A 15,194-nucleotide genomic window follows, 5' to 3' on the forward strand; every position below is an offset into this window, starting at 1 on the left:
GCGGTTCATATGAGGAGCGCGGGTTCCGACGAATGAGATGCGGTAGCTGGTTGGCTGTATTGCTTAGAGGTGGTGGAAGAGCTGGCCCGGATCCGTCTTGATGGAAAGCAACTACCATTACGCGCAGCGTGGGAGCTTGTGGAATAGAAGCACCGGATATGCTGACCTGGGGATCATGAGTGGTATTTGTTTTCTTTCCCTAGTACGAGAACGAATTGTGAAAAATAAACAAAAGAATCATAAAAATAGCAAAAACGGAGAACCATGTAAAGCCCTGCTGTTCCACAAAAACGAACATTTCGCGAGAGTTCCAGCTCTGCTCATTCTAATAGCGTAAATAAAAATTCACTCAAACCTCATTATAACGTACGGGAATAGAACACAATAATATATATAACGAAGTCGATGAAATTCTCCTTGAATTCTCACTACAGAACAACGCATTTGAGACCTCGTTGAAACGAAGGAAATTTTACCTGTCAATCGATATAACGAATGATATTATTCTGCCCTTCCCATCTCACCCCCACCAAAAAAAAAAAAAACCCCGCCAATGGTGCGTAACGTATTGCGCCAAGTTCAACACTCCGTCACCCTGCTGTTTTAAGATCCCCGCGTCGACATCGCGGTATTGCTTAACCACTCCACACGCGGCACAGCGACCCTGCCTCATGGCTCAGCCAGCGAGCGGAGCGAGGATTATGGCTCCTTCAGCGCCTATGCAGACGCGGTTACTTTTGCCGGGCGAACCTAAGCAAGCGATGATACAGACGGCGTAGTCTACAAGCCACGTCATCGTCGGCACACGATGCAGTTGACGTTCGACGTCGTTTCTTCGGTGTCCATGGTGACTCCGACAACTGCAGTAACTTGGTGGCCTCCACTGAAAATTCAGTTTGCAATTGTGGTTTCCGAAACAAAGGCGCATCAGGAACGTTTTTCCAGCTATGTCTAGAGAGCCATAAAATAGGCAGTGTGCAGATTGAGCAAGCAAAATAACGGTCTCCTGTTCAATTCGGGTCGCAGCAGTGGTCGCGTAGCGGAACAATAGGACGCTAGGTGGTTTGGTTCTTTGCACGCTTATTGTCGTGTACCTAACTGAGCATACATTGCCACGCCGGGCATAGCGGAAGCTGCTGCCGGTCAAAATAGTGGATTATTGTAGTGGAGACCCCGCCATGCCAAATGGCGGGCACTATCGGGCACGCCGCTGGCGGGCACTATCGGGCACTATTGGGGGGCATGGTGGTACAGATGGTCGCATACCCGTCTAGCGGGTTTAGGCGTCACTTGGGGGGCATGGTGGTACAGATGGCGGCATACCCGTCTAGCGGGCATAGACGTCACAGGGAGAATAGTGGGTCGCGAATTTTTCTGGAATGGCAGCCGTCTTGACAGAATATGCATAGAATGCGTGGCTGCCGGGACACTTTTGCTGCTTAATGTGGAAAAAGTAATGCGAAACCGTGCGCTCACACCACAGCTTCATTTTATTGTGCACAGACCCTCTTTTCACGGCGGCTCGCCTCTGTAAATAACCTCCACAGGTACTCGAGGGCATAGTTGACGCACATTTCACCAGGTGATTCTGAAAGTAGAAGGCAGGCCACATATCTGGTCAAGGAAACTCACACAGACCTTCCATTTTTTGTTTGTTCGCAATAAAACGTCCTCTTTCCTTCTTATTAACATTTTGAGTCGCCTTCTTATTCTGATATATGAACTCAGCCTGGTTTAAGGATGAACGAGTGAAAACCATTGACAAAAAAAAAAAAAAACTACGGGAAATATAGTTCTCACCAAAAATATTTTCTGCCTTTCATTAACATACTGAAACCACAGGGCGTGGAAAGGAATAGTATCACAGTAAGAGGCCTAACACAAGCGTTGACCCGCAACCTGTATTAGCAAAATGGAAAAACACATGCAGGTGCGCGCATGCGCAGAGGGAGAAGAAAATATTGATGCACCTTTGCAAACAATATTGCACTGAAAAACAAGAAAACACAGGATAAAGCGTGTGTAGAGGGGGTTGAGAAATCACTTGAGCATATGGCCGACAATCCTGGCTTCTTTTTTGTGGAGCGTAATCAAGGTGTGGCTTACGCAGTCAGCTTTTTAAATGTTCACGTAAAAGGCTTCTAGTATCTCCCTAACCATTCCATTTCTAAGCTCGAAGTGCCCCTTGCTATCATCGAAACAGGGTTTGCACCCACACTTATTGCAAGTTGCAGGTGAAATTGCGTACGTGCGATCTTTTATCGTCCCCGAGTGCGCTTCTAGTCTTACATTTAAGAAGGGCTCCACCTGCCCCATGTACTCTCCTTCACAAGACAGCGGTATTGGGTAAACAGCACACATTTTACAAGGCAACAAGCACACCACGTGTGTTTACACCATGAGAACGTTTTTTTGTTGTTCACCAATGAAAAAAATAAAGCCGGCCTATTTTGTTCTTAGCTGAGTAAAAGGGTTGCATACTATATAGGGACCCCACATTTTTTGCCTGCGTGCCGTTTTGTGCATGTACGCAAGACAACTCAGCAAAGGAACTCGTGAAACGTGCGGTCATGCCCTACATGCACAAGATGGCACATGGGCTGAAAAATGTGGGGTCTCGATATGGCGTGCAAATCCTTTTCTCAGCTAAGAACAAAATAGGCAGGCTTTGTTCGTTGGTGAACAAAAAGTGTCCACATAACGCCAGTTTTACAACTTCCAAAGTCAAGCACACGCGTGCTTTTGTGCCTTGTAAAATGCGTGTCGTTTACCAGATACTGCTCTCTTGCATAACAGTGTACGTGGGGCATATGGGAGCTGCTGAAAAGAGCACCCACAGACGATAAAACATCACACGTATGCAAATTTACCCGCACAGTGAAGAAAAGTGTGCATGCAAACCTCGATGCGGTGATAATGAGGGGCTCTTCGAGCATAGAAATCGGATGCTTAGGAATATAGTAGAAGCCTGAAACATTAACATTTATAAATCAAAATATTCCGGCACTCCTTGGGCTGCACCGTCCGGCTGCTTCCTGTGGGTACTGCGGGCAGACCAGCCGCTGCCCCAGCCGAATGCCACCGCTCACGTTGGAATGCATTTTGTGCGTCTCATATGGCGTGAAAATGTGTAAATGCCTTTTCATTTGATGTGTCATCATGCCACAGCTTACTGCCTGAAAGCACATTCAAGGAAAACGAGAACTAATTCTTATGCCAGGCTTGACCACGCTGCACACAGATGCAGTGTGTCACAGCGTGTCGCATGTCGTGAATGAAGGGTGTTGCGCGTTCTCGTCAAAATCACGAACTGTGTGGTTCGATTTTGTGGGGACCTGTGTTTCCCTACGCCTCGCCTGCACATGCTTTCGCGAACCAGGAGCCGCCATTTTGGGCGGGCGGCGCATCGCGTGAGCCATGACCTCTTCGTGACCCCATGCGATGCGCCGAAGCCGAACCCGTGCGCGAGTCTTCGGATTCCTCAGGGCTAGTGTACGGCTCGTAGCACTTTCTCTAGCGAAGCTAGCCAGGGTCCTCTGCTATCCTGTACGTTCGCCCACAATTTGTAGTGCCAGTCTTTCTAATGTGCATTGTTATACCCAGGTGTTTACAGCTACTTGCCGTCTTTTTAATTCCCACATTCAAGTCCCGTGCTCAGACAGAAATTCACATGCACAGAGGCCATCCGTTCAAGTGTGACAGCGCCGCTGTTGACTGCACTAACAAGCAATGCAAGCACAAAATATTAGTGCAAAAATATCCTGAAGAAATAAGCATATAGATATACAATGAGACAAACCCACAGAAGCATAATAGAAAGACACACATCGCTTGCGTATTTTTCCTTACTTCACTCCTAGTGTGCCATTCACTGCTTTACTCCTACATGAAGTCTAATCACCCTATAAATTTTCCTGGGGCTCACGGTACTGTGCAAATGGGTCATCACGCTGAACTGAAAACAGTGAATCAAGCAGTTTGGCACAAACACAAAAAAGTGTGGCTGCATGTTTCTTCCAGAAACCTGTTACTGACCCCCTTGACGTCCATTGCTGACTTTGGGTATTTACAAGCGTGCTGTCAATAATTCTCGCTCAAATTGTGGCCTGTGAGGATCTATTTTGCTGCACTACCCTTTTGTGGTCAGTTGCCGTAGGTGACGTTGCCATACTTGAGGGATTAGCTGCACACTCGCCCTTCCCACATACCCGTGCTGCAACGCAAGCAAAGGGTTGATTTTCACAGACCTTGGCCTCGTAAAATAAACACAGCTAACTTCTAGAAAAACTGAGTTTGTGACTGCAACTGCATTTAGGTCAATAAACGGGCTTTCTAAACTGGCGTGCCACACCTTTTCTTTTTTGCTGCTCGTGCGAAGCTGCTGGATAGAAAGTACTTTCGGTTCAACATGAAGACCCAATTGCGCAGCGCTGCAAGCCTCCAGAAAATTTATAGACTTCGCACATGTATACGCTTGAGTAAAGTATTAAATTGGGGGAGTTGGCTAAGTTCATTTTGTACAACAGTGCAAACACACAGACAGAAGGAAGGAAAAACATGCAAGCTGTGTCTTTTCTTCCTTATGCTTCTGTGTGTTTGCACCATCGTACGATATCTATACGCCTATTTCTGTGGGTTAGTTCTTGCATGAAGACTTTGCAGTTGTGTTGGTTGTTAGTGCAGTCAACAGCAGCGCAGTCATGCTTGAACGGGTAGCTTCCATACATAGTGTATTTCACGCAGGGCATGGTGACTTGGAGGTGGGATTTAAAAAGAAAGCAAGCGGCTGTAATAACCCGGGTACAACAGTGGGCATCAAGAAGTCTGGCACTACAAAATAGAGCCACACAAGTCATGATTTTGTCGAAAACAACATGCCACACACTGCATTCACAGTCTGTGCAGCATGGTCAAGCCTCGCATAAGAATTAGTTCTCGTTTTCTTTGAATGTGCTCTCTGGTGAACAAGCTAACTGTGGCATGATACATCAAATGGGAAGGCGCTTACCAATTTTCAAGCCACACGAGACGCACGATATGCAGTCCACGATGCGAGCGATGCCACGCTGCGGGGGCGGCAGCTGGCGTGCCCACATTCCCCCACAAAGTGCTTGAGGGGCCCTGGCCAGGCAGAGGAGAACGGGAACTCGTGACCCGCAAGCGCGGGGCGCGGGAACCCAAGTATCCTCTGTCGGGTCAGGTTCAACCCTCGAGTTCTAGGCCCAGTGTTTCTAGGACTGCATAGACTAGAACATTAGAAGGGTAGACCGCGCCCTGCGAGGCCGGCACCTACCCCACGCAGGATCCTGTGAATAAAGTCTTTTCTCTCTCTCTCTCTCTTGCATGGCAGCACACTGATCACAGAAAAATGCTGCGCCCAGGGAGAGCCAGGCAATTATGGTCTATAAAGGTGACTGCGTAAGCCAGACCTCGATTACGTCCCACAAAAAAAAAAAGCCAAGCTAGTTGGCCATATGCTCATGTGACTTGTCAGCCCCTCTCCACACCCTTTTTCGTCCAACTTCTTGTCTTTTTAGCGCATTATCCTATGCAAAGCTGCATCCGTCTTTTCTTCTCCCTCTGTGCAGGTGCGTAGTTGCATGTATATGCGCATTCTTTCTGTTGCCTAATAAACACTAGTTCGAGTCAGGACTAGTGTTCTTCCCCTTTTTGTTGTCCTGTTCTTTTCCAGCGTGTTGTTTCCCACAATCATAAATGTCGGAAGTCCCCTCCCATTTTTTAACTAGAAACTACCCCTCAGCCTGAACTCAAGTTGAAGAGCTGGGAACAGGTTTTTTTTCTGTAATTAATACCTATTCCCCAGTAAAAATACCAACTCAAAACCGGCATGTCAGCCAGTTGGAAACATCTTATATGCTCTAAATATTACATGAATTGACAATATAATCTTTACCTATTTTTTTAAAAAGCGCACGATAATATAGATGTTCACATACTTTTTCAAGTTCCACATTGATGAAAGATGCTGTCTTCTCTATCGCCCATGCCATGCTGTAGAAGGTCTGCCCTGTCCATCCTGTACCGCCGCTTCTGTAGGGTTGCCAGATCGAGGCAGAAGTCTCCATAGGATGTGTTCCGCATCAGCCACGTCCATTTTTCGTCAGGCACATCCACATTTGGACCAATCTGCACTTGCAATTAGAAAACAAAGCAATTAATTTTAAAATCCCAACTGATCAACTTGCACTCTTTGAATCAGGTATAAAGTACTATATCCTGTGTTGAAGTTGTATCTTACTTTATTAGAAAGCTAAATGATGTAACCAAACTTTACTGGTCACATAAATCCAAAGATTTGATCAAATAAATGTCGTGCTCTGCAACATGCTATACAACTGGTTCTCAAATGGGGGTCCGCAGACCCCAAGGGGGTCCGCGAGAGCACTTCAGGGGTCCGTGAAGCCTCTTTCAAAACTTTTCCCCTGCCACTGTTTTCTCGATTTTGCCAGAACTTTCTTGATATGCAAAAAGGTGGCCTCGCTGCATTACATGTATGTTTAGTTTCTCTGCATAGTGCATATTTTAACACCTTCTTTCCGCACAACATGCCAGCCATGACAAGAGATAAAAAGGCCTACCTAAGGCAGCATATAACTGTTCAAAGACTTGTACATACAAGTACAAATTGTTTGACATAATGACACCGATCAACATATGCTCAATCGTGTGGTCCCCACTGTTTCGCAAGCCAAGAAGGGGTCACTGGGGCAGTCATGGCTGCGAACCACTGCGCTGCTATACTATTGAAGTTTTGGTAGGCCAAAAGATAACACACACCCGCCGCAGTGGCTAAGGCGTTGCGCTGCCGAGCACAAGGGCATGGGTTGGATTCCCGGCCAATTTTACCCTAGTGGCGCGTAGATGGGCAAAGAGCAAAGCCGGCCGCCCCACCTAGCTTAATTTTGGTTCAACTAAGATTATGCCTGGTTATGCTTGGAAACTCGGCCAAGTATTATGTGTAGTTGTTTTGAAATGCGGACAAGTTTTAAAAGAAAGCTTTCTGCCTCTACCAGCCAACGGTTTCTTCGTGGAGTGCGCAACAAGAAACTCCCAACGTGGCTGAGGAGGAGGAGGAGGGCCCTTTTCACTCATGGAGCAGTGTGTAGATGGAGCGGCAAAGGGCGCTATTACCCAGCGTTCCCCGAACGCCGGAGTTGCTTTCGGAGCTGTGCACCCCGGCGGGCACGTTGGCTAAACCATTCCGTTGGCTTTGTCATCTGCTTTAGCGACGGTTGTTTGGGCCTGTTCTTGTGCAGCTTCGCGTACATTGCACGCTTCCTTCACACGACTTTTCTAACTTGCTCTACAGCACCTCCTGGGTAACCCAGATCCGACAGAATTAAGTGGCCATACACCAAAGGTACGTTTAGGATTGGTTTGGAGGGCAGGAAAACAAAATGTACAGACCCCTTTACAGACATCTGGTCACTAGAGAAACGCTACCTTTTGCGCAGTGCTTGCCACAAATGGGACTCTGTTGTCTAAATTACTGAATACAAATTTGGTTATGTTTTAACAGGCATTACAGAAGGCAAAAGAATCAACAGGATCTGATAAATAGCGATTATAAAAGTTCCCTCAGCTTTTTCGCAATTCTCAACCTTACTAAGCTAACTAGTTATCGGTATAAATGGGAATCACTAAGCTCACATGCCGAATTGCTTCGGTGTCTGCGCTTGTGTCGTGCGGTGGTGTAGCCCCTAGCTAGATCATCAGAATGACGAGGTTCCGCTGTCTCACCCTTAGAAAAACTCTCGTCACCGTTTTCTTTTTGCTGACGCACGGCCGGGATACAGCGGCGGCGTCCGGCGCTCTAGCCCGGCCATGGCCAACACTGCTGCAATCGGGACGCCGCCCCCGTGAATTCCAGATAACGGCTGGCAGAATATGTGGTTTCACTCTTTGCACTGCCACGTTTGTGAATTCAAGTGACGGCATGGGCAATTGTTGTGGGTGTCGTTTACAGCTTTGCTTTCCAACCACCTTTAAAGCGTGGATTGGAAGCAAAATTTTTTTTGCTCGGTGTCGTCATTAGACCCCAAAAGAGGAATGACCACTCAGTGATGAAAGAATGTACAACGTATGCGTGCCAACCAACTTTGCAATGAAGCCCAATGTGTGCGGTGGCCACTTTTTTAATTGGAGGTGAAAAGCATAAGTGCGTGCATGTTCCAAGATTTTGGCACACATTAATGATCCCCAGGTGGTCAAAATTAATCTCGAGCCCTCCACTACAGTGTGCCTCATCGCCTTTGTAGCGTCGGCGAATACACCATACAATCAATTAATGCAGCTCGAAGGGTAATGGAGAGCACAGAGGGACAATCGTTTGCTAAAGAACTTTTTGAACTCCTTTGCTCTCAACCATTTGGCTGTGTGGTCTGGTGTCTGGGATGCTAATTAAGTTGATTAATGTTAATGTTTCACCGACATTTGGCTTCTTTCACTGCACTAAGTCATGCAAGGATTGAGCCATAGTGAAGCTGCAGGATTTCTTTCTACGCGAACGCTGCAGAACCCAGCAGCACACGTTTGTACAAGTTTGAAATTGTCTGTTTACATGTTCCGCGATGCTTTGCACTGTGGCAGTAGTAGTCATCATATGCAAAAATATCGTCGTGGTCCTTTTGACGAGCACTGCATGCGCCACTTGACAACAGCTGGGGCGCAGTGGTGCGCTTACATGCACGACGCATGCGCTGCTTTCCTCGATTTGCGTCGAGGTTTCATGGAGCAGGTGTTTAGCAACTGTGGCGTTGCTGGTCGCTAGGCAACCCGAGGCACTCCTCTAACATTTTGCTTTTTTTTTTTTTGCTAAAGGCACTCTGCATGCAGGGGTCAGTTGGCGGTTACTCGAGGCACACGCTCACGAGCACTCGGCATTTTTTGGGTATTTTAAACGCATTAGCGCCACACATTACAGCCAGCTACAACAGTTGCACTGTTCAAACAGCGCGCATGGGAGAAAAATGCTGCATGAAAGCCAGTCCGTAGTCCAGCATTCCAGTGTCTATGAGTATATACTGGCAGATTGACCATAACATGCTTTCATTTCTATTTATCACACTGCGCACCAGGGGGGAAGTCTTGTACTAGCACCATCATCATCATCAGTGCCATCATCACCACGAGTATGAAATGGCTGATCAAACACGACTGCCCACCTGGGCGGCTGGTCTTCAGCGCTCCCAGTTCTGGCCGGGCCTACGCGTACACAATAATGTAGCAAGCCGCATCCGCAACAACCAAATCTGCTTCTTAAAATAAATTCTAATCTACCCAAAATGTTTGTTTAATGCTTTTGAAGTAAGCCATAACCGAGCACATGCAACTGAGAAAACAGTGTTAATAGAATAGCTTATTGCAGGACAGATATTGAAATGTGTGACGGTAAAACTCTGGAGTGCTGTATCACTGCTTCGTGCGGGTTATTTTTATGCGTACACGATTGAAACCAGGTCATTCATCTTTTACAAATAGCTGCTGCAATCAGGCCACTATTCGTAAACTCGAAGCGCCAAGGCTAGTACAGAGGCCACATTGTCTACTGCGACTTGTGTGATAGGAACACGTTACACTTCTTACTGTACACGTTTTTCACTGCTTTTTCACGACATAATTAGCCACGACAAAGTATTGTTCTTCCATAGAAAGAAAAGTGCGAAACAAGCCACTTCCGGCACGTATCTGCAGGCTGTCGGGAGCGGCTGCCATTCTCAGCATCGGTTCCCAAAACCCAAACGCCAATTATTGGACCGTCTGTGCTGTGTGCAATCAGGTTTTAAACCAGTTGCTGACGCTACCGTTCTTTTTATGTCGACTATTAGACAGCATTCTTGCATGGCCAAAAATTGAAGTGCAGTTGTACTTTAAGAACCAATATTTTGTAAGAAATAACTGTTCTTAGAACTTTGCTCTTGAGTGCTGTGCATGCATCCAGCTGAAGTGGTAAGTTAAAAGAAAAGTGCTGCCGAGATTTAAATTGCAGGCTAAATTCTGGTTTTTTGGCTCCTTATGATTCATTAGTGTACAGCAACGACAAGGGAAAAAATTCTGCTTACCTGCCCATCTACAGCTGCAAACATTTTCAAAACTGGCTCAGGGAGGAAGGGAAGAGGGGACACCACAGCTCCAGCAACACCTTTCCTCCAGCAAGCGAACCTGGTGGTGGTCGCACCGGCACTGCAACTGCTAAAAGCAGATACAAATGAGGATCAGGCTCAATATACTGAAACAGTTCAAATGCACACATAAAGGCCCAATGCAATGCATTGAAAGTCCACGTAGGTTCCTAAGAAAAATGGTCAGCCGTGTGGTTAGCTGTCTGCTCCAAGCAATGCTATTATGGGCAATAATTGTTGCATTGTGCACCAGAAGGCAATAATTATCAGGACAGAAGTGCAGTGGATCTTAGTAGCATATTCTACTGTCACCGCACATCTGCAACCAATTTGTTTTACGAGAAAGCCCTGGAAGCAGGTGCACATTCTCGAGACTAGCCTGCAGCCGGCAAAGGTTATTCTCCTCTACTCCCTCTATTCTCCTCTACTCCCTCTCCTCTACTCCCCCCTTTGCTTGCAGCGTGATCAGCGTCAAATATGTTTGTCCGATTCTTCGCCAGCTTTTTTTTATGTCGACATGTACTAATTAACTGGAACTGCCAAACAAGTGGGAGGAAAAAGTGCAGAGCTGGAAAGCAGTAAAAGCTTTCTAAGCACTAAGATGAGAATAAGCATGTTGTTTGTTTCGATGCCCACGTCACCCTGACATAACGAACCAGCAGAGCACACGTGGAGATCATTAATGAAGAGAGGCCCGGCAGAAAAAAGAAAATATGGTGGGCCGTATGATGTTTTTTTTTTCGTTTTTTACTGTTCATCACCATCACCATGCTTCACCGCACTTCCAGATGTGATGTCTGCTGCTAGACTAACCATTCAATGAGAGGGGGCACACATCCACATTAGTAATTTAAGTTGCCGTGGGTGATTATGAAGCCCAAAGAAGCCTCGCTTTGAAAAAATAAAAAAACGTGCCATGGCCAAGAGCCCCTCAGTTCCCATCAGCTCAAATGTGAAACCTGAAAGCTGCAACACTTAATCCTGAATAACCCACTGGCAACTTGTTCTCTATAGTTCAAAGGCTTGCGGTCACTCACATGAAGAAAAAGGTTAAAGATAACTTCGTTTAGCCATCATTAAGTGCATGCCATCCTAGTCATGCATAAAACTAATTTGCAGTTATAGCTCCATATTAATTACAAGCTAGTTAGGTACGTCAACACCTCTTAGCCTCCCAATTCGGGCTGTGGTATCGTGACGGCTCTCCTCCTCGTTTTTTGGATAAAGCCAACTATTACAAGACTACCTCCATCTTTTTTTACTTGACACTTGTAACATCTTATATTTCTGCTTCAAAATGCGGTTAAATTATGTGCATGTTCATGGTGGAACAAAACTGCTCACAGGGTAAGAAAACTAATAATAAACTGAGCACATCAAGCTCACTATTTTGCTCAACCGGTGTTGCAGGTTTAAAAAGCTGTAAGATGTGCCAAAACATAAGAACAAACCCCGAAGTAAATAAGCAGACACCATCACGCTAGCCGAAAGCCAACACCAAGCCTCGTTACGTTTAATTACAAACTGAACCAGTTCTAGGCAGCAATATGATGAAAGCAGTGATAACTTATCTAGACGCGTGCAAAGATGGTGCAAGTTTGGAAATTAGACTTCGTTATGTTACCTAGCCATCTGATCGGTCAACCTTATCTGTGTCAAAACATTATAAGCAAAGTAGTAACACTGCTAAGGCTCAAATGCTTTTTAAAACAATCCTTAAACTCAAATAGGCAAATTCAGCTTAAGCAGACACCATCACGCTAGCCGAAAGCCAACACCAAGCCTCGTTACATTTAATTACAAAGTGAAACAGTTCTAGGCAGCAATATGATGAAAGCAGTGATAACTTATCTAGATGCGTGCAAAGATGGTGCAAGTTTGGAAATTAGACTTCGTTATGTTACCTAGCCATCTGATCGGTCAACCTTATCTGTGTCAAAACATTATAAGCAAAGTAGTAACACTGCTAAGGCTCAAATGCTTTTTAAAACAATCCTTAAACTCAAATAGGCAAATTCAGCTTACTGAAATTGAAGAAGGAACATAATGCAAGACAATTCACAACTGCAGAAAAGCAATGTGGTCACCATTTTTTTACTAGGCCCGAACACACTCAACGTCCCACGAGAAGTCTCGTCCATTGACTGGGAGTACGTCGTGCCCGTTCTTTATCTTCAAAGCAACTTCTCTGCCTGCAAGCGGCCAATGGCCTGCAAAATGCAGATTATTATCAACCAACATGCCAGACGCAGTCATTTTTCCTCGAACCTGGTGCACCCAAAATGCAGAATCACAGAGATCACCAGGCTGCCTTGCCCACTGTAGGGTAGATTATGAAAATCACTCCTATACAACATTAGGCTGAGCGTAAACATGCCGTAACTGACAAAAACCACGGGGCATGAATATCAGCAATCAATATTTCGAATGATCCTTCTAATTTTTCTCTGAGAATTATTGGTAAGAACAGTAACATTTACCGCAATAATAGCACAAAAAATAAAATGACAAGGCAAACATTTATTTTGAAATATACACGCTCTGCGCATTCAGAAGCTACGCCACTCGAAAGATGTGTAGAGGCATGCGGGAATGTGGTCTGTTCACACAAGTGTTGTATACAGGGGTGCAAAACTTGGGCTTTACATATCAGGGAAGTTTGTCTGAAGGTAAAACGTTCCCAGATGGAATGCACAAGACATTTAGCAGCTGCTCATTTATTTACATGAAAAAGAACTGAGAACCCCTTTTTTAGTTTGGGGGTTCCACGCACTGAATCTGCACCCAGACTACGGGATGCGCGAATTTGAGGGATCCTCCCAATTTAAACCACCCTGGTTTCGTAAAAATGCACTGAAATATCGACACTACTGTTTTTTTTTTTTTTTTTTTGTATCTATCAGAAGAACTGCAATGGCCGCGGATCACTACCGAAAAAGCCAGCGCAGATAAAACAGGCATGCTCTTTTGAAGCACTTGCGCTTCTGCAAGGTAACTTTTCACAATTAGGAATGAAATGAAAGGAGTGCCTCGCGGGGAATATGATACTTTGGATGGGCATGGGAGAACCAGAAGGCAAACCCCTTTCGACATGGAGAGTCTGAACGCACATTTTATTGCCACTTACAAAAAGTTTCGACCTCTACAGCGCGCGCAAGGCAGCGGCCACCTGGTTACAACAACGCTGTTTATCCGTCCGTAGCACGCCAACGTCTAGACGAGGCACGATACGCGCAATGTTTCAACGTGGTCGCATAAAAATTCGTATGAATGCATATTCCCGATGCGGCTGACGGACGCACAACACTATTCACGCTCATAATTGAACACATTAATACTGAAACATTCATAGTGCGGAGCGTACGTGCTAGGGGGCCCTAAATATACTCCGATACCCTGCTCTAGACTGAATTCAAGGCACACCCCGCGTTTTACCTTTTTTTTTTGTTAGTGTACAGTTCTCCTAGAGAGAGTACTCAGCCGATTACACAGCTACGCATTATTTTTATAACCTGGAGGCTGGAGGGAAGTGGTATTTTTGGGTGGCTCATAGCGAAGAACAAGGCGGTAGCGTTTTCGGTGCGGTCAGTTTGACTAATGACACATGATTCTACTTCGCACAACCCAAGGCGCAAGCTTTGGAGCAAGTGCTGCTTACATACCTGACAAGACGGAAAAGGTCGCTTGTCAAATGCCAAATCTGCGTAACGCCGATATGATAGATATCGCACACCAACGCGAGCGATACGTTGCACACACAGAACGTCAGTCCTAAGGGCCGGCACCGGCTCGACAACAGTGCTCCGTTAAATACACTGGACTAGTAAACGACGTTTCACTTACCTTAACTGCCCAGCCGTACTTGTTCGTCCGGTAGATAAATCCATAGTCATCACGTAACCAGAAATTTCACGCCGCTGAGCATTTACCGAATCGTAGAACCACTGCACGCAGCCATGACGGTGGGAGCCGAGAGCGAGCCGCCGAAACGTCGCCGCCGTCGTCTGTGTCGCGCTGCCCCCCTGCCGGCGGCCAACTGAGTCGAGTGGCGCGCGCCGTTCAAACATCGCCTCCTGTATTTTTACAATGCCAAACGCATCAGCCCGGACCGGCCAACCAAGCCCTCTCCCTCTACTCCGGCCACTCTCCCCCAATCGCCAGCCTTCCCAGTGCTTTAATCACGTGACCGGTTCATCCTGGGGCGACGCGTGGTGGAAAACGGCAACCAAGCTATTTTGTTCTGCCACTTCTCATAAGGGGCGCTGCAGTGATCACATTTTCTTTGTATGAATGTCAGATTGCTGTTTCGAACCCCGCCATACCGGCAATACCTAATACTGCTGTCGTTCGCCAACAGTGGCCGTAGACGCGGTGGATGCGCTTCAGGCCGTTGCAACGTGACGCGGCGCATTCATCGCCTCCGCTTGTTTGTTTTCTGGCCGACCTGTCTCCTTGATAGCAGCCGAGGCTAAAAATGACTGCTGATAAAGTTGATTTAACTTGGCGGCTCGGGCTGTCGGCGTCTCATGTTGTCGTCGTCCTTCGTCGTCATATTCTCATGTGGTAGCGGTACTAAAACACCAGGACACTCGTTTCCCAACGCCTCGCGCTAGAAATGTTTCATGTACGTGGGAAAAACGCGTCGCAGAACAACACACCGGGACACTCGCTTTTCGTTCGCGCTTCGTTGTTTACACCTATTCCACGCCGTAGTCGCTTTAGTCTTAAAATTTGCAGTTCTACGTTTCCAATTTCCCTTCTCCACCGTCTCCGTAATTGGGATGTCTGGCGCTGTGTGCTAAGAGAGACTTACAATCTTTGAATACATGTATACAGTGCATGCTTCGCCCCTCTCCAGGTTTCGTGTTAGTGGAGATGGCCCGGCCATTTTTTACTCATTAGGGCTAACAAAAAAAGTTGTCATCAGGTACGTCTACTAAGAATATCTGACGAACTATAAAGGGATTCAAAAATAATAATAATAAACAGCGACAAACATCGTGCTCGGCAGATTTTATTCGGACTAATATTGAAGTGGTGTGGAATTCAAAA

The 15,194-nt window shown here is 46.2% G+C and overlaps 1 protein-coding gene across 1 annotated transcript; it reads right to left on the bottom strand.

Moving 5' to 3' along the window:
* Positions 1-1,468: 1,468 nt before the first annotated feature.
* On the bottom strand, positions 1,469-14,110 carry LOC144147017 (uncharacterized). Its single transcript, XM_077679031.1, has 4 exons — positions 13,986-14,110; positions 10,083-10,212; positions 5,958-6,147; positions 1,469-1,588 (listed from the first exon to the last, which is right to left on the bottom strand). The coding sequence occupies exons 1-3, from the start codon at positions 14,033-14,035 to the stop codon at positions 5,962-5,964; spliced, it is 366 nt and encodes a 121-aa protein (XP_077535157.1). The 5' UTR covers positions 14,036-14,110; the 3' UTR covers positions 1,469-1,588; positions 5,958-5,961.
* Between the last annotated feature and the right edge of the window lie 1,084 nt (positions 14,111-15,194).

This window comes from Haemaphysalis longicornis, unplaced genomic scaffold (assembly GCF_048455015.1).
Source record: "Haemaphysalis longicornis isolate Haplotype H1 unplaced genomic scaffold, Haemaphysalis longicornis Haplotype H1 scaffold_7, whole genome shotgun sequence".
Lineage (NCBI taxonomy): Eukaryota > Metazoa > Arthropoda > Arachnida > Ixodida > Ixodidae > Haemaphysalis > Haemaphysalis longicornis.